The 24,903-nt window shown below is 43.2% G+C and overlaps 1 protein-coding gene across 7 annotated transcripts in view; it reads right to left on the bottom strand.

The window, feature by feature from the left end:
- Positions 1 to 24,903, bottom strand: part of DZANK1 (double zinc ribbon and ankyrin repeat domains 1) — a 100,130-nt gene that overhangs the window by 11,736 nt on the left and 63,491 nt on the right. For 6 of the 7 annotated variants that reach the window (XM_033185510.1, XM_033185509.1, XM_033185506.1 and 3 more), the window contains exons 11-15: positions 24,233 to 24,355; positions 22,946 to 23,110; positions 20,880 to 21,087; positions 2,630 to 2,733; positions 562 to 636 (exon numbers count right to left, since the gene is read on the bottom strand). In XM_033185510.1, coding sequence (XP_033041401.1) covers positions 562 to 636; positions 2,630 to 2,733; positions 20,880 to 21,087; positions 22,946 to 23,110; positions 24,233 to 24,355 — 675 coding nt within the window. The remainder of the gene's footprint in view (positions 1 to 561; positions 637 to 2,629; positions 2,734 to 20,879; positions 21,088 to 22,945; positions 23,111 to 24,232; positions 24,356 to 24,903) is intronic. The other variant, XM_033185512.1, reaches the window with a different exon arrangement.

The following is a 24,903-nucleotide window of genomic DNA, read 5'->3' as shown; positions in this document are numbered from 1 at the left end:
TTTCAGCAACACCATCAGCACCTTGCCAGGGCCTAATAAATGTTAATTTCCCTCCTTTTCCTTGGTTTCTTAATTGATTGATTAATTATTCTGACTTCTTGTCCAATGAAACTAAAGCTACTAATGTCAATCAATTAATGTTCGAAACACATTTACAGGCTCTGTGGCAATGCCTCAGTCACCATATAAAAGGGAAGATCAAGGACACATGGCCACAAAGTTTGGTTTATTTTATAGAAGAAAATATGTCAAAGTGTATATCAGCAAATACTTTTGTTAGTCTTTCCCCAAATCAACTGTATCACAGACATGCCATCAGACTTCAATGAGTCTGAATAAGCCTGAGAACTACAGAACAACTCCTGTTCTCACTATATCTTTATGTGTCTGTCTGAGGTTTAACTTGTTTACCCAATTCTATGAAATTGCTTCTAGTAGCATTTCATAATATTTGAAACTTTTCCTTTCTATGGATTACACAGAAGCATTTCTATAAATTGTAAGTCTCAATTTACTACATCAGTCAATTCTCAAATGAATAACTTCTGGAGGCTTACTCACCTTGTTTGAGACTTGACTGTAATTCAGTCTGATGCTAACTTCACAACCATCTTCATGGACAGTAGCAGAGATAAGCTTTTAAAAGAGTTGTAGAGAGAATTCATAACCGTGGGTGTAGGACTCATTGCCTTAAGTAACAGCATAGAAATTCTGAGATGTTAAACTCTAAATTTAACCAAATATTTAAATAACACAGAAGAAAGTAAAAAGAAAAACAGAGCAACAAAAACTAGATGAGATAAATAGAAAACAAAGAAGAAAATGGTGATCCAAATCCAACCATATCTAAATTCTACTAATTATAAATAAGCTAGATAATTAAAGAGAAGAGACTGCCAAACTGAATAAAAAGGCAAGATGCAAATCTATACATACACTCTTCAAGAGATGAACTTTAATCAAACCACATGACTAGATGTCATCACCTTGGAAAATGTATCCTGGTAGGGGGTGGGGACAGGGCTTGGCAATTAAGGGACAAGTATCACAGTTGAGCAGCTTTCTCTGTAAGTAGCAATAGGAATTTAGATTCAGCCAAGGGGCAAGAAATGTTTTCATGAAGGGTCAGATAGTAAATATTTTAAGTCTTGTGGACCATATGTTCTGTACCATGAATACTTTACTGTCATAGCACAAAGCAGCCACATAAGTAAAGGAACGGGTGCAGCTGTGATCCAATAAAATTTTATTTATAAAACTGGACAGTGGGCCAGATTTGTCCCAACCGCCCTAGTTTTCAGATCTCTGGATTAGGCTGAAGAATTCATAAACTACCAAAATAGATTATCAAAGGAAATTGGGCAATACTTGAAAATGAGATCATCTCGATATTGGCCAATTTGGCAGCAGAAGAGTACACAGTCTATTTCAAAAAGTTCCTTCTAGTCTTGCGACAAACAGAGGAAAGGTCTTCTCACAGAGCTGTCTTTTTATAATGGCAATGTAGTATCAAAGAAAGGACATGGGACTCTGGCAGGGTCTGACAGATCTGCTTCAAATCTTGAACCCCATGAGACCCAGCAGCGTAGTCCTGAGCAGGTCACCAAACCTCTCTGAGCTTCAATATTCCTGGGTGTCACATAAGGCTTCTTCTGATGATCAACTGTGGTGTGAAAAACCACCCCAAACTTGGTGGCATTAAACCACCACCACTTTATTATGCTATGGATTCAGAGAGGGCACAGGAGAGAAGCTTGTCTTTGCTCCACATGTCTGAGGCCTCAGCTAGAAGAGTCAAATGGCTAGAGGTGGTTGGATGTTTGGGGGCTGGAATCATCTAGAGTCTGGTCACTCATGTGGCTCATGAGCAGAGGTGACTCGAGGACTGGGTTCAGCTGGCGCATCTACATGTGGCCACTCCATGTTGCTTGGGCTTCTCATAGCAGGGTGGCTGAGCTCCAAGAAGGAGTGTTGGAAGTTAGTGTGCCAAGCAAGAGAAAGACACATGACCTTCTGTGGCCAAGCCCTGTAAGTCTCATGGCATCACTTCCACCATCGTCCGTTAGTCTAAAAGTCACAGACACACCCAGATTCAAGGTGAGGGAACACAGATTCTACCGTTTGAGGGGAAGACAGTCAAGAAATTTGTGGTTTTTTTTTTAAAAAGTGATCACAAAGGTAATCCTCCTGTCTTGCAGGTTTGCTGTGAAGACGAGAATGATGAATACAATGCTGATGCTGGGTGCACTGTAAAATGGCAGCTGTTAGGTTACTATGGCTATATATTAACAGTGCATGATTTAAGTGCACAATCTGGCTGGATTAAATTGTTCTAGGACCTTTCATTCTGACTCTTAGAATTTCCAATGTGGCATCTGAGCACGAGATGTTCAGAATCTTGTTGTCTTAGGTCTTAGGTCAGACGTCCCAGAAGCAGACTCTGAGACAATCTTCATGTGCAAATGATTTATTAGAGCAGAGTTCACAAGGCAGAAGAGTAAGAAAGTGTAGAAAGCAGAACAGGAAGGGAAAGGACCCAGGCAAGATGCAGTTTCAGGAGAAGTCCATGGAGGGTTCCTTCAGCCTGATCCCATAGACACTTATGGAGTAGAAATTTCATCTCACCCACCTTTCCCATCCTGGGTTCTGCAATCAAGGCCCGGAATTCAGGGTTGTTCTGAGCATAACACCTGAGGTGAGCAGAGATGTGATCCAGCTGTCTTCTCCAGTACCCTAAGAAAGAAGAGAAATCCAGCCATCTGGATGATTCTCCTGAGGCTAAGAAAGAAAAATGCTAGCATGGAACATATGTTCTCAGAGAGGTTGATTTCCTTTGTCAAACTTTGTGATGGACTCTCCTTAGTGAACCTCAACTATGTCCTGGAACAAGTTCCATTTTCCCCCATAACTGCTTGCTACATGTGACTAATAATAGACTATTATAGAACCTCAAAAGAGGCTGGGCGTGGTGGCTCACGCCTGTAATCCAACACTTTGGGAGGCTGAGGCAGGTGGATCATTTGAGGTCAAAAGTTCGAGACTAGCCTGGCCAACATGGTGAAACCCTGCCCCTACTAATAATACAAAAATTAGCTGATACAAAATAATACAAACAATGGTGGCATGCACCTGTAGCCCTAGCTACTCAGGAGGCTGGGTCAGGAGAATCACTTGAATCCGGGAGGCGGATGTTGCAAAGAGCTGAGATTGCACCATTGTACTCCAGGCTGGGCAACAGAGCAAGACTACATCTCAAAAAAAAAAAAAAAAAATCTCAAAAGAACATATTTTGATTGCCACACATGGGGTCTTTTCTTTTTCTATGATTCTATCCCACCTATAATAACTTACCTAATATTTTATTTTATTTATTTTGAGATGGGATCTCACTCTGTTGCCCAGGCTAGAGTACAGTGGTGTGATCATGGCTTACCACAGCTTTGACCTCCCTGGGCTCAGATGATCCTCCCACCTCAGTCGCCCAAGCAGCTGGGAATTCAAGCATGTGCCACAATGCCTGGCTACTGTTTGTATTTTTTATAGAGATGGAGTTTCACCACGTTGCCCAGGCTGGTCACAAACTCCTAGGCTCAAGTGATCTGCTTGCCTCAGCCTCCCAAAGTGCTAGGATTATAGGTGTGAGCCACTGCACCAAGCCCTTACACAATATTTTAAATATACCATTTGGTGCTTGCCAAATGTGTACACCCCAATCAATATATGAAACATTTCCATCACTCTAAAAAGTTCTTTTAGGCCCCTTTCCAGTCTGCATAGGGTTTAAGAAACATTTGAATTAGTTGCCACCATTTAAAACTTGACAGATTTCATGTGAGTATGATGCCTGGTTTCTGATATGCAGGTGGAAGATGCAGGGGTGCTGGGCTCACCTTCCCACACAGGCTGACCACCTGAGGCCAAGGAGCAGCTGGCTGCTTTGGACAGGGCACAGGCTCTCCAGCCAGCTACAGTCCCTGCTGTGCCCTGTGGCCACTTGACTCTGCAAACCCACATCGGATCCCACCTATCAAATGAAGACACTAAGCTGAAAGCAATCAGAGGGATTTTCCAAGGTCATGCAGCACAGTTCAGTGGAAAGAGCACATAATTTGGAGTTCAGACAAGTCTGCGCTTAAATCCTAAATCTACCATTTATTAGCTTAGTGATGTTGAGCCAGACACTTAAATCTTCCTAAGCCTTAACTTTTCTTTTTTTTTTTTTTTTGAGGCGGTGTCTCGCTCTGTCGCCCGGACTAGAGTGCAGTGGCCGGATCTCAGCTCACTGCAAGCTCCGCCTCCCGGGTTCACGCCATTCTCCTGCCTCAGCCTCCCGAGCAGCTGGGACTACAGGCGCCCGCCACCTCGCCCAGCTAGTTTTTTGTATTTTTAGTAGAGACGGGGTTTCACCGTGTTAGCCAGGATGGTCTCGATCTCCTGACCTCGTGATCCGCCCGTCTCGGCCTCCCAAAGTGCTGGGATTACAGGCTTGAGCCACCGCGCCTGGCCAACTTTTCTTATCTAATAAAATGGAACTAATACCCCCTACCTCCTGTATTATTGTGATATTAAACAAGAGAACCTAAGTGTTCTTAGTTGTGTTCCCCTGAAAGCAGAACCTGAGATAAAGACTTAGGACAGGTGGTTTCTTTGGAAGGTGACCGTGGGACATGCAAGTGATGGAGTATAAAGAGCAAGACAGGGAAGGGAAGCAAGAACAAATGTGTTAAAAACTGGTTAATACCTTGGGCAACTGGGGCCCAGTTTTGCTGGGGATATGAGGGACCATGGAGAACATGTCTCACAGTTGTCCGCTGAAGGACAGAGAAGCTAGGGGATCTGCTCCCCGGCTCCCTTGCCCATGAGTGAGGGCAGCCCAAGTAATGTTAACTCCCAGTGCCTCAGGGTTGCACCTGTGCACAGATAGGCAGCCTTCTCCTGTTCTGAAGCTGGAGGCAGCAAAGTCAAGAGACATAAAACTATTTAAATAAAACAGCAAGAAAGAGAATGGGGCACAATTGATGAGACATGCTAGCAATGATGGATGAAACCATCTACCACAGCTGCATTGAGAACAGGCAGGCTGAGATCTGGCTTGGGGCATCTGGAGAGTCTGCTATGAGTAATTGAGACAACACTAGAGATCATACTGAGCCTAGCGCACTGTTTGACACAAAGTAGCCATTTATCCCACAAATATTTACTGGGCACCTACTATTGGTCATGTGTTATTCTAGGGCTAGGATACAGAAGTGAACAGAGTTCTTGCCCTCAAGGAGCTTACATTCTTAGTGGACACAGATAATATGAAAATAAATACGTATGCAGGAGTACGTTAAAAATGAGGTTCTGACTGAGAAGCTACAATACAATAGATCTATATTTCTTTTTTTTTTAGACAGAGTCTTGTTCTTGTCGCCCAGGCTGGAGTGCAGTGGCATGATCTTAGCTCACCGCAACCTCCACCTCCCAGGTTCAAGCCATTCTCCTGCCTCAGCCTCCTGAGTAGCTGGGATTATAGGCACCCATCACCACACCTGGCTAACTTCTGTACTTTTAGTAGAGATGGGGTTTTGCTGTGTTGGCCAGGCTGGTCTCAAACTCCTGACCTCACGTGATCTGCCTGCCTCAGCCTCCCAAAGTGTTCTGATTACAGGCATGAGCCACCGTGCCTGGCCTAGATGTATATTTCTAAAATCAAATCTCAACTCTCAAAAAAGCACTGAGCAAGGACCTTGTGAGGAATTCCTTTGGAAAGGGTCATTGTAATACTGTGAGTCCCCATGGAGAGGTGAGATCTGTGCCCTTCCAGCTCAGGCTGAACAAGGGGATTCGAAGGGACTGGCTTCTGCTACAGGAAACTGAAAACCTATTTCTATTATCCACTGCTACCAAACAAAACACCCCAGAACTTAGTGGTTTAAAACATCAACCACTTTACTGCCCATACTTCTGTGGGTCAAGAATATGGTCAGTGCTCTGCAGGGATGGTTCATCTCTGCTCCACATGGTGTCAGTTGAGCCATTTCAAATAGGGCTGTGGGATCCAAGATTATCTCATCCACAAGGCTAAGGCCTCAGTGAAGATGGCACAAACCACTGCGAGCTGTCTGGGATGGCTCAGCCTTCATCTGCACTCATTCAAATGTCTGGAGTCTTTGGGTTGGGTGCTGGCTCAGGTGCTCTGTTCTCCTTCATGTGGCATCTCTTCTAATTCAGTAATCTATACTGAACTTCTTTACACAAGTGCTGACTTCCTAGAGAGTTAAGTGGAAGCTCTCAGCTCTCGTAAGGCCTAGACCCAGAACTATCATGTCTCTTTTACCACTCTCTATATCAAAGCAAGTCACAAGGTCAGTCCAGATTCCAAAGGAAGAGAAACAGCCTCTTCCTCCTAAGGACACAGGGGATGTGAGGAGTGATTCTGGTCATCTCTGCAGACAATCTACCATAGGTCTGATATGACATTTATATCTGGAAGAGTATCTGTGGGCTAGGTTTTGACTCCCACTAAGCATATCCAGAGGGCAAAGGAAGAACTGGGAATGACCAACTTCTGGCATGGCAGCCTAGGGATTTGAGTAGACCTACTCTCCAGTAAAATTGTTAAGAGTAGTTAGCTAGGGAGACATGAGCAGGGCAGGAAAGGCTCCCCCGACCCCCAGAAATGTCAGGTGACCATCAGATGATGGTCAGGCAGTTGTTAAACTTTCTCTAAAATAACAATTGGCTGCAGTTGGTGCCAGGGGACAGCAGTCTCCCAATATATAGAAAACACCTGAAGCTAGTGATCAGCAGCTTCCTGATGAGATCGCAGGAGTTGGGCGAGTGGGCTCAGGCATGTGCACTGAAGAAAATGCACGAAGAAAATGTGCAAGAAGAAAAATGGCAGAGCTTAACTGGCACATGACCTTTCTCCAGGAACACTCAGTGGATAAGGGAATGCCTCAAGTGAGCATGCACACAACTTCACTAAACATACGGCACATGTGGTCCCTCCCAAGTACTGGCAGGCCACTGTGCGTGGGGACTGCCCACCAAGAAGAATCGGGGAGAAGTAATGCAAACTCTGGAACCATGCCAATGTATAAGTCTCACGTCAAGGGCTGAAGAGCACATTTGAATCTCTCAAGTCACCCGTTTGGCCTTCTTCAAAGTGTACTTCCTTTCGTTCCTGCTCTAAAACTTTTCAATAAACTTTCACTCCTGCTCTAAAACTTGCCTCAGTCTCTCACTCTGCCTTATGCCTCTCGGCCAAATTCTTTCCTCCTTGGAAGCAACAACTGAGGTTGCTACAGACTTGTACGAATTCGTCACTGCTAACAAACTGCTTTTAAAAACAGCAAAATCCATCACAAGTATTTTAAGTATCTAGAAATGGTTCTAAAGTCATACAGAAAATAAACATTTAATGAAAATATACAAAAACTCAGAATCATGAGAATCTGTGGTGTTTGAACCATGGGCCATTCCCTTCTACTCCTCAGCTGAGCACAATGGAAACTCCACTCAGTATGGTGCAGCTGAGTACACAGGGCTCCCTCTCCTCAGAGTTCCCAAAGCAGTGTAGTATCTTCCGAGGAAGGTCAGGGACTTCCGTATTTCTCATTCTGTCCCAATTGCCCTTTGCACAGGCTAAGTTCTGGCCAAGTGTGATCAAGAGATGGAGGCTCCCTTTCTCTGCCCAGTTACCACTCATGGGATGGATGTTCTACCTTTGATCTGGGACACTGAGAATACTGGGGTCCAGACCACCTATTCCTGGCTCATTCAGCACAAGTCCAATGTTGGGAGAAGCAAGTCATGAAGAACAAAGGCTACGGCTGCACCTGCTCTGCTGCTTACCCAGCCCCTAAAGCAATGGTGCCACACTGAAAAAAACATGCCATTGTCTCCATCCAGAGCATTGGCTCAGAGATTTTGCCCAGGAGAAGAGGCAGGTCAAAAAACAGAGTTCAGAATCTCTCCCCAAAGAAACAGACTTCATTTGCAACAAAGTGTGGGAAAGTTCAAGCCTAAGGCTGCTTTCAAAACAATGGAGGGTGTGTTAAAAAGCAGTTAAAAGAAGACTAGAAGATTCATTAGAGATATGAGCTAAATAGGCCAGCCAGTTTACCTCAGAGGATCAGGGAAATAAACAGCTAAGAAGAGCCCTCCTGAGGTAAGAAAAATATTCAAACACTGACCTAAAAAACTATCCCTGTAAAGCCAGGTTGTCCAACCCACGGGCCACATGCAGCCCAGGATGACTTTGAATGGAGCCCAACACAGATTCATAAACTTACTTCCTTTTTTTTTTCTTTTTTAGATGGATTCTCACCCTGTTGCCCAGGCAGGAGTGCAGTGGCACGATCTCAGCTCACTGCAACCTCTGCCTCCCGGGTTCAAATGATTCCTTTGCCTCAGACTCCTGAGTAGCTGGGATTATAGTTGCCTGCCACCATGCCTAGCTAATTTTTGTATTTTTAGTAGAGATGGGGTTTTGCCATGTTGGCGAGGCTGGTCTCGAACTCCCGACCTCAGGTGATCCGCCCACCTCAGCCTCCTAGAGTGCTGGGATTACAGGCGTGAGCCACCGCACTGGGCCACAGATTCGTAAACTTTCTTAGAACATTATGAGATTTTTTTTTTTTCAGTTCATCAGCTTTCATTAGCATTAGTGTATTTTATGTGTGGCCCAAGACAATTCTTCTAGTGTGGCCCAGGGAAACCAAAAGATTGGACACCCCTGCTGTAAAGGATGCCAAATGTAATTAAATCAGTCCGTGAAGCAATTTATGCCCCAGGTCATGGTTGAAAACAATAGAGGAATCATCCAGCAATAAGTAGAGCTTAATGGCTAGGTGTGGTCAGTAAAGAGACAAAGAGAGCCCTACCAAAGCACCATCATCCTGTGGTGACAGGGTGCATGTCAAGGCTATACTCTCCATGGAGTCACATCAGAAGCTTCATACTGTGGGGGTGAAATACAGTTCACTAAAATGATCCAGTTAGTCATTAAATAAATAGACAAACAAACAACAACAACAAGCCTGGAAGATAGGTCAGTACCCAGAGTTGATACAATATATTATCTAACACATCCAGTTTCCAACAAAAAATCATGAGATATGCAAAGAAACAGAAAACTCTGACCCAAACACAGGGGAAAAAACATGCAACAGAAATTGCCTGTGATAGCAACTAGATGTTGAAGATTTAAGACTTCAAAGCAGCCATTATAAATATGCTCAAGGAAGTAAAGGAAATCATGCTTAAAAGGAGCAAAAGAAGAGCCAGGAGTAGTGGAATGTACATGTAGCCCTGCAACTTGAGAGGCTGAGGTGAAAAGATCTCTTGAGCCCAAGATTTGGAGGCTGCAGTCAGCTATAATTGCACCACTACACTCCAGCCTGGGTGACAGAGCAAGACTCTGATTCTTAGTTAAAAAAAAAAAAAGAAGAAATTATGATGCATTTCGGGAGGCTCAGGTGGGAGGATTGCCTGAGGCCAGGAGTTTGAGACCAGCGTGGGCAACATAGTGAGACCCCATCTCTACAAAAAATTTTTTTTAATTAGCCAAGCATGATGGTGTGCACCTCTAGTCCCATTTGTTTGGGAGGCTGAGGTTGGAGCATTGCTCAAGTCCAGGAGTTTGAGATTGCAGGGAGCTGTGATTTGTATCATTGCACTCCAGCCTGGGTGTTATGCCCAGACCGTTAGTTCCCCGAAAAAGACCACCAGAGTCCAGAGTCAAAGCCAAGCGGCAAGGATCTTTAATGCAAGTTCGAACTTGGTCCCTCCGTTCCACAACATACAGGAGGGCCCTGAACAATGCGTGCGCTTGCCTTTTATAGCCTAATGTAAACAGGACTTGTAAAGTTGCAGAGGAACGAGGGAATTCTCTAGGTTACAGCATTACAATTGGTTAACATTTTAAGTTTATACATTTAGCAGTTTTTTTATTGGTTCCCGTGCTCTCACAAACGGCTGTGTTCTTATCAGGGATTTTCCAGGTGGTGTCCTTCTAAAGTTGAGATATATGGTAGTCTTTGAATTGAAAGATATATGGTAGGGAGACATATGGTGGGATGAGCCCAGGAAGTTGAGGGATATATGGAGGGGAGACATATGGTGGGATATGTTTATACTGGGCTCAGGAAGTTGAGAGATATATGGCAAGCACTAGTAATTAGAACAGAAAAAGAACAAGACAGGGACTTTCACATTGCTTGTCTATACAACATCTGAAATCTATAGATAACATTATTGGTTAGGTCCGGCATCAACTTTTAACTAGGCTCAAGGCGCCGCCCGGGGCTGTCTGCCTGTAGGGTCAACTTCTAACTAGGCTCAAGGCGCCGCCCGGGCTGCCTGCCTGTAGGGTCAACTTCTAACTAGGCTCAAGGCGCCGCCCGGGCTGCCTGCCTGTAGATTTCATTTGGTCTCTTTCATGGGTAACAGCAAGACTCTGCCTATAACAAATAAAAATAAAAAATAAGGAAGAATTCTTCTTAAAATAAGAGAATATAAATAAACACATCAAAGGAAAACCAAATAAGAATACATAGCAGAAAAGTACAATAACTAAAATAGATAATTCACAAGAAGGGCTCAACAGTAAATGTGAAGTAGGATTAAAAAGAATTAGCAAACTGAAAAATAGGTCCATAGATATTATACAATGTAAAAAAAGAAAAAGGAATGAAGAAAAATGAACAGAGCCTAAGAGACCCATGGGAAGCTATCGAGCATGCCAACATCTACATGAGAATCCCAGAAGGGGAGGAGACAGAGAAATGGGGCAGAAAAAAATACCTGAAGAGATGATTGCCAAACTGTTCCCAAATTTGATAAAAGACATGAATGTATACATCCAAGAAGCTCAACAAGCTAGAGGTGAAGCAAGATGGCAGAAAAAGCCTACATCATTCATCCCCCCTGCTGGAACACCAAATTTTAACAACTATCTGCACACAGAAAAGCACCATTACATGAACCAAAAATCAGGTAAGCAATCACAATACCTGGTTTTAACATCATATTGTGAAAAGAGGCATCAAGAAGGGCAGGAGAGATGATCTTGAATCACTGATACCATCCTTCCCCATCCCCCAGCAGCAGCTATAGAGCATGGAAAGAAAATGTGTGCACTTTGGGGAGGGAGAGCACAGTGATGGGGAGGGCTTTACATTGAACTCAGTACTGCCCTGTCACAGCTGAGAATAAAGCTCAGCCAGTGCCCACACATGGAGGGAGCATTTGGACCAACCCTAGCCAGAGGGAAATTGCTCATCCTAGTGGTCTGAACTTGAATTTCTCAGCAAGCCTCACCACTGCGGGCCGAGGTGCTCTGGCATCATAGGTAAACTTGAAAGGCAGTCTACAACACAAAGACTGAAATTCCTAGGCAACTCCTAGCGCTAGGCTAGGCTTAGAGGCAGTAAACTAGGGTGGCACGTGACCTAGGGAGACATCAGTTGGCATGGTTTAAGGAGGGCTTATAATATCCGTTCTCTAACTCCAGGCAGTGCAGCTCATGGCAACAAAAGCAACTCCTTTCTACTTAAGGAGAGGAGAGCAAGAGTAAAGAGGACTTTGTCTTGTATCTTGGATACCAGCTCAGTCACAGTAGGATAGAGCACAAGACAGAGTTGTGAGGCCGCCCTTCTAGGCCCTAGCTCCCAGCTGACATTTCTAGACATGCCCTGGGCCAGATGGGAACTTACTGCCTTGAAGGGAAGGCCCCAGTCCTGGCAGGATTCATCATCTGCTGACTAAAGGGCCCCTGGGCCCAAATAACTACCAGCAATACCCAGGGAGTATGCTGTGGGCCTTGTGCTCTGATATGTGCTAACTTCAGGGGAGACCCAGCACATTCCAAGTTGTAGTGGCTATGGTGCAAGACTCATTCTGTTTAAGAAAAGCAGAGGGAAAAGTAAAGGGGACTTCATCTTGCACTCTAGGTACCAGCTTGAACACAGTGGGGTAGAGCAACAAGCAGGCTCTTGGGGTCCCCAAGTCTAGGCCTAGAGCCTTGGACAGGATTTCTGGATCTTCCCTGGGCCGGAGAGGAGCCCACTGCCCTGAAGGGTGAATCCCAGGCCTGGCAGCATTCGCCACAAGCTAACAGAAGAGCCCTCGGGCTTCAAGTGAACATTGGCGGTGGCCTGGCAGAATCCCCTATGGACCTGTGGACCAGTAGTGGTGGTGGCCACAGGGAGAGGCTCCTCTGCATGTGGAAAGGGGAGGGAAAATCAGGAAAGACTTTCTATCATGATTTGAGTGCCAGCTTAGCCGCAATATAATAGAACATCAAGTAAATAATTATGTTTTTTCACTTCAACCCTTGGCTCCCAACAGCATCTCTGGACATGCTCAAGGCCTGGTAGAACTCACTACCTGGAAGGGAAGGACCTTGGGCAAGGCCTAGTGCTACACTGGCTTCAGGTGTGACCTAACTCAGTCCCAACAGTAGTGGCCACAGGAGTGCTTGCATCGCCATACCCCTAGTTCCGGGTGGCTCAGCACATAAAGAGAGACTTTGTATGTCTGGGAAAAAGTAAGGGAAAAGAACAAGAATCTCTTCCTGGTAGTCCAGATAATTCTTCTGGATCTTATCTAAAACCACCAAAGCAGTACCTCTACAAGTCTGCAAAAATCACAGTGTTATGTGGCTTGGGGTCCACATCCCTTCAAATACCTGGAAAGCCTTCCCAAAAACGATAGGCACAAACAAGTCCAGACTGTGAAGACCTCAATAAATACCTAATTTTCAAGGCCCAGACACTGAAGAGCATCTATAAGCATCATCACCATCCAGGAGAACATGACCTCACCAAATGAATTAAATAAGATACCATGGACCAATCCTGGAAAAACAGAGATATATGACATTTCAGACAGAGAATTCAAAATAGCTGTTTTGAGGAAACTTAAAGAAATTCAAGATAACACAGAAAATAAATTCAGAAAAATATCAGATAAATTTAAGATAGTTTGAAATAATTAAAAAGAATGAAGTAGAAATTCTAGAGTTGAAAAATAGAACTGACATGCTGAAATATGCATCAGAGTCTCTTAACAGCAGAACTGATTAAGCAAAAGAAAGAATTAAAGTGAGCTTGAAGACAGGCTATTCAAAAATACAGTCAAAGGAGACAAAAAAGAAAACATAATAAAAAACAATAAAGCACACCTAAAAGATCTAGAAAATAGCCTCAAAAGGGCAAATCTAAGAGTATTTGGCCTTAAAGAGGAGGTAGAGAAAGAAACAACAGTAGAAAGTTTCTTCAAAGGGATAGTATCAGGCCAGGAGCAGTGGCTCACGCCTGTAATCCCAGCACTTTGGGAGGCCAACTGGGGGAGTGGATCATTTGAGGTCAGGAGTTCAAGACCAGCCTGGCCAACATGGTGAAACCCCATCTCTACTATAAATATAAAAATTAGGCAGGCATGGTGGCTCATACCTGCTAATCCCAGCTATTTGGGAGGCTGTGGCAGGAGAATCACTTGAACCCAGGAGGTGGAGGTTGCAGTGAGCTGAGATCACACCACTGCACTCCAGCCTGGGCGACACAGTGAGACTCCATCTTAAAAAAACAAACAAACAAACAAAAAAACAAACGGATAGTAACAGAGAACTTCCCAAACCTAGAGAAAACTATCAACATTAAAGTATAATAAGGTTATAGAACACCAAGCAGATTTAATCCAAAGAAGACTACCCCAAGACATTTCATAATTAAACTCTAAAAGGTCAAGGATAAAGAAAGTATCCTAAAAGCAGCAAGAGAAGAGAAACAGAACATCCAATGGAGCTCCAATACGTTCAGCAGCAGGCTTTTCAGCAGAAATCTTATAGGCCAGGACAGAGTGGCATGACATATTTAAAATGCTAAAAAAAAAAAAAAGTTTTACCCTAGAATAATATGTCTGGCAAAAAATATCTTTTAAACATGAAGGAGAAACAAAGATCTTCCCAAACAAAAACTAAGGAATTTCATCAATACCAGACTGTCCTACAAGAAATGCTAAAGGGAGTTATCCAATCTGAAAGAAAAGGATGTTAATGAGCAAGAAGAAATTATCCAAAAGTACAAAATTCATGAGTAATAGTAAGCACACAGAGAAACAGAATAGCATAACACTGTCATCGTGGTGTGTGGACTTCTCTTGACTTAAATAGAAAGACTACATTATGAACCAATCAAAAATAATAACTACAACAACTTTTTAAGACAGTACAATAAGACTAAAGAGAAAAAACAAAAAGTTAAAAAGCGGGAGGGATTACATCTAGAGTTTTTATTAGTTTTCATTTTGCAAGTTTGTTTATGCAATCAGTGTTACTATTATGCATTGCATGGCTCTACCAAAATATCTCACATACCCCATAAATATATACACCTACTTTGTACCCACAAATTTTTTTTTTTTTTTTCTGAGACGAAGTCTCGCTCTGTCGCCCAGGCTGGAGTGCAGTGGCCGGATCTCAGCTCACTGCAAGCTCCGTCTCCCAGGTTTACGCCATTCTCCTGCCTCAGCCTCCTGAGTAGCTGGGACTACAGGTGCCCACCACCTCGCCCGGCTAGTTTTTTGTATTTTTTTTAGTAGAGACGGGGTTTCACTGTGTTAGCCAGGAATGGTCTCGATCTCCTGACCTTGTGATCCGCCCGTCTCGGCCTTCCAAAGTGCTGGGATTACAGGCTTGAGCCATCGTGCCTGGCCACAAAAATTTTTTTAATAAAAAGTTTTGTACCACAACAGAGAAATAGACCAGTGGAACAGAACAGAGTCCTCAGAAATAATACCACACATCTACAGCCATCTGATCTTTGACAAACCTGACAAAAACAAGAAATGGGGAAAGGATTCCCTATTTAATAAATGGTGCTGGGAAAATTGGCTAGCCACAAGTAGAAAGCTGAAACTGGATCCTTTCCTTACCCCTTATACGAAAATTAATTCAAGATGGATTAGAGACTTAAATGTTAGACCTAATACCATAAAAACCCTAGAAGAAAATCTAGGTAGTACCATTCAGGACATAGGCATGGGCAAGGACTTCATGTCTAAAACACCAAAAGCAACGGCAGCAAAAGCCAAAATTGACAAATGGGATCTAATTAAACTAAAGAGCTTTTGCACAGCAAAAGAAACTACCATCAGAGTGAACAGGCAACCTACAGAATGGGAGAAAATTTTTGCAACCTACTCATCTGACAAAGGGCTAATATCCAGAATCTACAAAGAACTCAAACAAATATACAAGAAAAAAACAAACAACCCCATCAAAAAGTGGGGAAAGGATATGAACAGACATTTCTCAAAAGAAGACATTCATACAGCCAACAGACACATGAAAAAATGCTCGTCATCACTCGCCATCAGAGAAATGCAAATCAAAACCACAATGAGATACCATCTCACACCAGTTAGAATGGCAATCATTAAGAAGTCAGGAAACAATAGATGTTGGAGAGGATGTGGAGAAATAGGAACACTTTTACACTGTTGGTGGGATTGTAAACTAGTTCAACCATTATGGAAAACAGTATGGCGATTCCTCAAGGATCTAGAACTAGATGTACCATATGACCCAGCCATCCCACTACTGGGTATATACCCAAAGGATTATAAATTACTCTACTACAAAGACACATGCACACGTATGTTTATTGCGGCACTATTCACAATAGCAAAGACTTGGAATCAACCCAAATGTCCATCTGTGACAGACTGGATTAAGAAAATGTGGCACATATACACCATGGAATACTATGCAGCCATCAAAAAGGATGAGTTTGCGTCCTTTGTAGGGACATGGATGCAGCTGGAAACCATCATTCTTAGCAAACTATCACAAGAAGAGAAAACCAAACACCGCATGTTCTCACTCATAGGTGGGAACTGAACAATGAGATCACTTGGACTCGGGAAGGGGAACATCACACACTGGGGCCTATCATGGGGAGGGGGGAGGAGGGAGGGATTGCATTGGGGAGTTATACATGATATAAACGTTATGCACATGTACCCTAGAACTTAAAGTATAATAAAAAATAAAAAAATAAAAAAAATAAAAAAAAAAAGTTTTAAAAAATTTTTAAAAGAAGCTCAATAAGTTTCAAGTAGGATAAACTTAAAAGAGATCCATAGCGAGACACATTATCAAACTGTTGAAAGAATATGACAAGAAGAGAATCTTGAAAGAAGTAAGAGAGAAGTGATTCCTAAGGTTCAAGGGATCCCCAATATATTAACAGCAGAACTCTCATCAGAAATAATGCAGGCCAGAAGACAGTAGATTGACGTATTCAAAGTGTTCAGAGAAAACAACTGTAAAGCAAGAATCTTACAGCTGGCCGGGCGCGGTGGCTCAAGCCTGTAATCCCAGCACTTTGGGAGGCCGAGACGGGCGGATCACGAGGTCAGGAGATCGAGACCATCCTGGCTAACACGGTGAAACCCCGTCTCTACTAAAAAAATACAAAAAATTAGCCGGGCGAGATGGCGGGCGCCTGTAGTCCCAGCTACTCGGGAGGCTGAGGCGAGAGAATGGCGTAAACCCGGGAGGCGGAGCTTGCAGTGAGCTGAGATCCGGCCACTGCACTCCAGCCTGGGCGACAGAGCGAGACTCCGTCTCAACAAAAAAAAAAAAAAAAAAAAAAAAGAATCTTACAGCTAGTAGAGTTTAACAAAAACAGAATTCATTGCTAGCAAACCCACCTTATAAGAATACTTACGAAGTTCTTTAGACTGAAAGCAAATAACCCTAGAGAGTAACATGAATACACACACACACCCACACACACACACAGCCCACCACCACCAGTAAAGGTAATGATGTAATTATAAAAGACATTATAAATGCATATTTATTTTCCCTTTCTCTCAACAGATTCAAAAAGAGATTATGTAAAACAATATGAATAGAATTATAATGTTTGGCCTATAGCATATAGAAATAAAATATATTGACCAATAACAACACAAAGAAAGTGGGTGAGGGGCGAGGCCAGGCACAGTGGCTCACATCTGTAATCCCAACACTTCGGGAGGCCAAGATGGGTGGATCACGAGGTCAGGAGATCAAGACTATCCTGGCTAACACGGTGAAACCCTGTCTCTACCAAAAACACAAAAAAGTATCTGGGTGTGGTGGCAGGAACCTGCACTCCCAGCTACTTGGGAGGCTGAGGCAGGAGAATGGCGTGAACCCAAGAGGCAGAGCTTGCAGTGAGTTGAGATCATGCCACCGCACTACAGCCTGGGCAACAGAGCCAGACTCCATCTCAAAAAACAAAACAAAACAAAACAAAACAAAACAGCGCGAGACTCCATCTCAAAAAAAAAAAAAAGAAAGAAAAGGAGGTGGGTAAGAGCAAAGCTTCATTGGGCTTAGGAAATGAATCCAAAGGAATAAATTAAGAGAACTATAAATGGGGGAAAAGAAGGCGAATGTAACAAAAGCCATAAATATATAATAGTTCTGTTTTCTTTAAGCATCTTTAAAAGACATCATGTTGTAACTAATAACAGTGTTTTGAAAGCTTATAACATATATGTAAACATAAACATAATGTTATACTAGAAAACAAATGCCACAAAAGTTGAGAGGAGGGAATTGAATTATAGGGGTAGAATTTCTATATTTCATTGGAATTAAGTTAGTATAAACTTGAAGTATAGTCTGTTAAGATGTATGAGGAAAACCCTATAGTAGTCACTAAGGAAATAACTCAAAGTATGTAGTGAAAAAGTCATTAAAGAAATCAAGGCCGGGCGCGGTGGCTCAAGCCTGTAATCCCAGCACTTTGGGAGGCCGAGACGGGCGGATCACGAGGTCAGGAGATCGAGACCATCCTGGCTAACACGGCGAAACCCCGTCTCTACTAAAAATACAAAAACTAGCCGGGCGAGGTGGCGGGTGCCTGTAGTCCCAGCTACTCGGGAGGCTGAGGCAGGAGAATGGCGTACCCCGGGAGGCGGAGCTTGCAGTGAGCTGAGATCTGGCCACTGCACTCCAGTCCGGGCGACAGAGCGAGACTCCGCCTCAAAAAAAAAAAAAAAAAAAAAAAGAAATCAAAATGTTACACTGGAAAACATGCAATGCAAAAGAAAGCAGTAAAGGAGCAATAGAGGAACAAAAAAGGCATTTAGAAACATTTGGAAAACAAAAAGAAAATGGTAAGTCCAACTTTATCAATAATAACACTAAATGTAGATGGATGAAACAATCCAATAAAAAAAAATAGGGATTGTCAGAATGGACAAAAAACCTGGATTTATGGTGCTGGACACAGTGGCTTATGCCTGTAATCCTAGCACTCTGGGAGGCTCAGGTGGGAGGCTTACTTGACCCCAGGAGTTTGAGACTGGCCAACACCGGCAACACAGTGAGACCCCCATCTCTACAAAAACGTTTAAAAATTATCCAGGTGTGGTGGCTTGTGCCTGTGCTCCCAGCTACTCAGGAGATTGAGGGAGGAGGATCACTTGAGCCCAGGAGGTCAAGGCTGCAGTGTGCCATGATTGTGCCACTGCACTTCAGCCTGGGCGACAAAGTGAGACCCTATCTCAAAAAAAAGAAAGAAAGAAAATGAAGGTACACCAAACTTATGGGACGCAGTGAAAGCAAAGCTCAAACAGAAATTTATAGCAGCAAATGCTCACATTCTGAAGAAAGATCTCAAAATCATTGCCCTAATCTTTGGCCTTACACCAGGAAAAGAAGAGTAAAGTCAACTTAAAGTAAGAAGAAAGAAGGAAATCATGATTAGAGTGGAATTTAATGAAATACAGAATAGAAAAATAATAGAAAATCAATAAAACCAAAAGTTGGTTCTTGGAAAAGATCAATGAAATTGACAAACCTTTAGTAAGATTGACCAAAAAAGTGACATCTCAAGTTACTAGAACTAGAAATGAAATAGGAGATGTTATCACCAACTTTATTGAAATAAAAAAGATTATAAAAGAGTATCACAAACAACTGTATGCTAATAAATTAATCAGATGAAAAAGACAAATATCTAGAAAACCACAGACTACCAAAACTGACTCAACGAGAAACAGAAAATCTGAACAGACCTATAAAAAGTAAAGAGTAGGCCGGGCACGGTGGCTCAAGCCTGTAATCCCAGCACTTTGGGAGGCCGAGATAGGCGGATCATGAGGTCAGGAGATCGAGACCATCCTGGCTAACACGGTGAAACCCCGTCTCTACTAAAAAATACAAAAAACTAGCCGGGCGATTTGGCGGGCGCCTGTAGTCCCAGCTACTCGGGAGGCTGAGGCAGGAGGATGGCGTAAACCCAAGAGGCGGAGCTTGCAGTGAGCTGAGATTCAGCCACTGCACTCCAGCCTGGGCACGAGACTCCGTCTCAAAAAAAAAACAAAAAAAGTAAAGAGTAATCAGAATTGCCCACTAGACAAACATCAGATCCAGATAGCTTTACAGGTAATTTACCAAAATTTAAATAAGAGTTAATATCAATTCTTCATAGCCACTTCAAAAAGAAAGAAGTGTTTCTATAAGACTACCATTATCCTGATACCAAAATCAGACAGACAGCAGAAGGAAAGAAGAAAACTGCGGACAAATATCTCATAAATACAGACACAAAAGTCTTCAACAAAATACTAGCAAAATGTCTTAGGCCATTTGCGCTGCTATAAACAAAATACTTGAGACTGGGTAATTTATAAAGAACAGGAATTTATTTCTCACAGTTCTGGAAGCTAGAAGTCCAAAATAAAGGTCCCTGCAGGTTAGGTGTCTGGGGAGGGCCTGGTCTCTCTGCTTGCAAGATGGTGCTTCATTGCTGCATCCTCCAAAGGAGGGGAACACTGTGTCCTCACATGGAGGAAGGGCCAAAGGACAAAAAGGGGCGTTAGCTCATTCCCTCCAGCCCTTTCATAAGGTACTGATCTATTCATGAGGACTCCATCCTCATGATCAGTTTCCAAAAGGTCCCGCCACTTAATACCACCACAATGGAGATTAAGTTTCAGAATGAAATTTGAAGCACCTAGCTGGGACCACAGGCATGCACCACCACAAATGACTGCTTTAAAAAAAAAAAAAAAAGAAAAATTTGTAGAGACAGGGTCTCACTTTGTTGCCCAGACTGCTTTCAAACTCCTAGACTCAAGAGATCCTCCAGCCTTGGCCTCCCAAAGTGCTGGGATTGCAGGCATGAGTCACCACAACTGGCCCAAATTATAGACTTAAAAATAGTCAAAATGGTAAAGTTTATGTTCCATAAATTTTACCACAATAAAAAAAAGGGATAATGGCAGATAGCAATAGCACTGCACACTAACAACCACGCCTACCACGACAAAAGAAACCCACATGCGCCATGTGACTAAGGAGCTGGACAACAGGGCTATGAGCTAAAACATCAGAGTACTGAAAGTTTAAGGAAGAGCTGACAGAAGAGCTTCTTTTTTCCCATACAAAGAAAATTCCTTGAAAAAGAGGAAAAGAAAGAAACTTACTTCTTTTTTTTTCGAGACGGAGTCTCGCTCTGTCGCCCAGGCTGGAGTGCAGTGGCCGGATCTCAGCTCACTGCAAGCTCCGCCTCCCGGGTTCACCCCATTCTCCTGCCTCAGCCTCCCGAGTAGCTGGGACTACAGGCGCCCGCCACCTCGCCCGGCTAGTTTTTTGTATTTTTTTTTTAGTAGAGACGGGGTTTCACCGTGTTAGCCAGGATGGTCTTGATCTCCTGACCTCGTGATCCGCCCGTCTCGGCCTCCCAAAGTGCTGGGATTACAGGCTTGAGAAACTTACTTCTTACATATACAAATAAATTAAAAGGAAGAGAAAATGAAATGTTCTTTCAGAGAAAGAGTGAATTCCCTCCTGACCAGAAGAAAGGGCATCTCCCCCTTACCTCTTCCTGGGCTGATGGCTGTGAGGAGCGGTTTATGGTCACTCATTTTCTCCTGCCTCTGCTTTTGAGAGGCTATTTCCAGTTCCTTTTTTGCTAGCAGCCTGCAGGATGGGTAGAACAGGCCAACAGTCTGTGTGCCTATGTCCCTCTTAGTCCCAGCATCAGATCTGGGCAAAGGAATATTCAGGGACTGCCAGGCACATTGGGGCTATAAGTGAGGCAGAAAACATTTTTTAAATTAGAATATGATTTAATCAATCTTGCATTTACTTACAGAAAACAATTTTAATCAGAATAAAAAGTATCTCAAAAAAAAACCGTACTTTGAACTAAAAGGGTTTTCCGGCCGGGCGCGGTGGCTCAAGCCTGTAATCCCAGCACTTTGGGAGGCCGAGACGGGCGGATCACGAGGTCAGGAGATCGAGACCATCCTGGCTAACATGGTGAAACCCCGTCTCTACTAAAAAATACAAAAAAAACTAGCCGGGCGACGTGGCGGGCGCCTGTAGTCCCAGCTGCTCGGGAGGCTGAGGCAGGAGAATGGCGTAAACCCGGGAGGCGGAGCTTGCAGTGAGCTGAGACCCGCCACTGCACTCCAGCCTGGGCGGCAGAGCAAGACTCCGTCTCAAAAAAAAAAAAAAAAAAAAAATAAAAGGGTTTTCCAGTCTTTGGCTCATCTTCCTTGCTCCTGTCTTTCCCAGCAACTTCCAGCCTGATCCATGATTAGCCATATATTACCTAAAATTCAACAAATCCAGGGGTGTTTGCTGGCCTGCTTGATATCCTTTTCAGCTCTATAATGCAATAGAGCATAGACTTCACTACTCATCCACACTCGGCCACTGGTCAACAACATTTTCTCTAACATACTCTCATGGGGACCTGAGAGGAATACCACGAAAGGTTGTGCACTGCACAACGTGACTGCATTCAAAATAGCACCATTCACATGGTGAACATCATATATTTGCATAGTAGGATAATTTTTCTAGTAGAAAAACCAGTATATTACAAGTAATTTCCAATAGATGGCAGTCAAGTGTCTTCAGAAAAGAACACCTTTGTTTCATTTGCACAAAGGAGTAAGGGCTAGTGGCAGTCTAGGATTTAAATCTTTCAAACTAGGTTAAGAAAGCCATGAACGGCTGGGTGCAGTGGCTCACGCCTGTAATCTCAGCACTTTGGGAGGCCGAGGTGGGTGGATCACGAGGTCAGGAGTTCGAGATCAGCCCGACCAACATGGTGAAACCCCATCTCTACTAAAAATGCAACAATTAGTCGGGCATGGTGGCATGCGCCTGTAATTCTAGCTACTCAGGAGACTGAGGCAGCAGAATCGCTTGAACCTGGGAGGCGGAGGTTGCAGTGAGCCAAAATTGTACCACTGCACTCCAGCCTGAGCAACAGAGCAAGATTCCGTCTCACAAAAGAAGGTCATGAACTCCCTAAAACTGCATACAAAGTGCTGAGTGCATCCTCTAATAATTATGAATCTTTAACTTCTTATAATAAAGAGATAAGAGGAAACATGAAAAGTCTTTATCCAGCTTAGAGAAATTTATAAAATAATTATAAAAATCTAACACAAAGCCAATTGTTAGAACTTAAATACTTCTAAAAATAACCTGGTGACATTTTCCTCAAACTATGCCCAGCTGTTATAAATTACAAAAGCAATCTTATATACCTAAGTTTTCTAAAATATAAACAAGGGGAAGGAAAAGTTCTCAGAATGCTACATAAGAAATTCCAGAGAAGTGCATTCTATCTCATGTATTTTAAAGCCACTAAAGTGGCACTATGTCCACGGCCTTGCAAATGCAATGGCATAGACCTCAATTTACTACACGCAAATATGCCCATTTAGATCTTTGATTTCTGAAGAAATCATTCAAGTGTTTAAAATCTAAATTGACTGTATTTATTTACACACCTAGTTGAAATTCCATGTGAAAGTTCTAAAAGTTTTGGGTCTCTTCCCCGGGTTGATTCACAGGGTAGAGCACACACATTCAGAGTTACAGCCTCTTCCCAGGTACCAGTTCTTACTACAGGGGAGGCCTCACCTCAGAAAAAGAGCCAGGTTCCTGAGCAGCCAGAGCCAGGCTTCTATCCAAGCTAAGTTTCACCAAGGACTTCACACAAATACCACAGGAGCCACAGAATCGGGCAGACAGGTGATTGCTGGACCCACATTTAGGGCAAACAGAGCAGCCAGCAGGAATGCCAAGCTAGAGGATAGAAAATATCTTGATGAATATTAGAGTTATAATTTCCCCATGTAAATTATTGTCATACCATACAAATTAACATATGCCCACACTCTCTGACCCAGCCATTCTACCTTCCAGAATTTATCCTGCAGATGGTCAAGTACAGAAAGAAGTGTACTTCAGGTCAACCCCTAAAGCACTGTGGTTTTAAAAGAAATCACTGAAAACAACAGGCATGTCCAGCAATAGGGATGGTCTAAATATATTACAGTCCATACATACAAACAATGGATTATGAAGCCACTGAAAAGAATGAGGAGGTTACTAACAAGACATATTGCTAGGTGAAAATAATTGGATCAGTGTTCATAGCACCAGTTTACTTATACATGCATTGAAAAGCTGAAAGAACATCTCAAGAACTGGATATGAGCAACTGCTTCTGAGAGAACTGTGGGACTTAGAAAGGAGATTAACCGAGGCCGGGCGCGGTGGCGCAAGCCTGTAATCCCAGCACTTTGGGAGGCCGAGACGGGCGGATCACTAAGTCAGGAGATCGAGACCATCCTAGCTAACACGGTGAAACCCCGTCTCTACTAAAAAATACAAAAAACTAGCCGAGTGAGGTGGCGGGCGCCTGTAGTCCCAGCTACTCCGGAGGCTGAGCCAGGAGAATGGCGTAAACCTGGGAGGCGGAGCTTGCAGTGAGCTGAGATCCGGCCACTGCACTCCAGCCTGGGCGACACAGCGGGACTCCGTCCGTCTCAAAAAAAAAAAAAAAAAAGAAAGGTGATTAACCCTTCACTCTAAAACTTTCTTATTATTTGCATGTGATACTTAGATAAATGAATAAATACATAGTCTTGAGTGTTTTATTATAGAGGCAGGCAGACACAATTCATTTTTTAAAATGCCAGCAGTCAATAAATTAGTGAAAAGGTTTAACCTCAAAGAAAAGGAAATCAAAACCATCACCAGAGATGGCTCTCAATGTAAGAAAATTAATTATCCCTATCTCCAGATTCTTAGGTTATAGGTACCAGTGGCAAAATCACAAAAAGTGATTTCTGCAAGGCCGTGGAAGAAGTGCCTGGTTCTTTCCAGGTGCTCAGTATACAGAATCTGTTTTAAAATACCCACCATGGCTCCACACCAGCCGCAGAAGGACGCCTCCCAGAGATTCCAACGACCACATCTGGAGCAGGAGATGGTCCCCCCTCTCTGAGTGGGCGGAGGAGGGGCTTTATCCCCACTGCATATCGACTGGTGAATGAAATGGCATTTAAAGGCAGGATCAGTACTATATTCTCTAATCCTCCTCCCAATTCAAAAAAGATGAAAAGCCCCCAGACAATATGAGCCCTGGAAATACAATTTTTTTTTTTTTTTTTTTTTTTTTTTTTTGCCCAAAGGAGTACAGCTATGATAGGTTTCACCAGTTAATAAATTAGTACACAGAGCACACATTCCTTCATGGAGATCACAGAAAGTCAATGAAACTGGTGCCTTGCATATCTTAATATTTCTCAATATCAAGGACAGCAAGCCCTACTGTTGATTTAACAGAACAATATTAATGAAGGAAGAAGAGAGCTAAACTACCCGAGGGGCCACGATTGAGGCTTATCTTCTATCCTTTGGAGTTTTGGTTTCCACAGAAAAGTGTGACTTGATTTCCCACTCCTGACACATGAGAACAATTATTTTATATTGGGGACAGAGGCAGAATTGTTTCGTGAGAATTCCTGGGCCTATGTTAGGTAAACCTAGATTGGAATCTGTTCCTGCTGCTTCCTCACTATTGCCTGGTA

This window comes from Trachypithecus francoisi, unplaced genomic scaffold (genome assembly GCF_009764315.1).
Source record: "Trachypithecus francoisi isolate TF-2019V2 unplaced genomic scaffold, Tfra_2.0 Lachesis_group21, whole genome shotgun sequence".
Classification (NCBI taxonomy): Eukaryota; Metazoa; Chordata; class Mammalia; order Primates; family Cercopithecidae; genus Trachypithecus; species Trachypithecus francoisi.
Note: the sequence above shows the minus strand (reverse complement) of the source record. Positions and strands in the feature narration are given on the sequence as shown.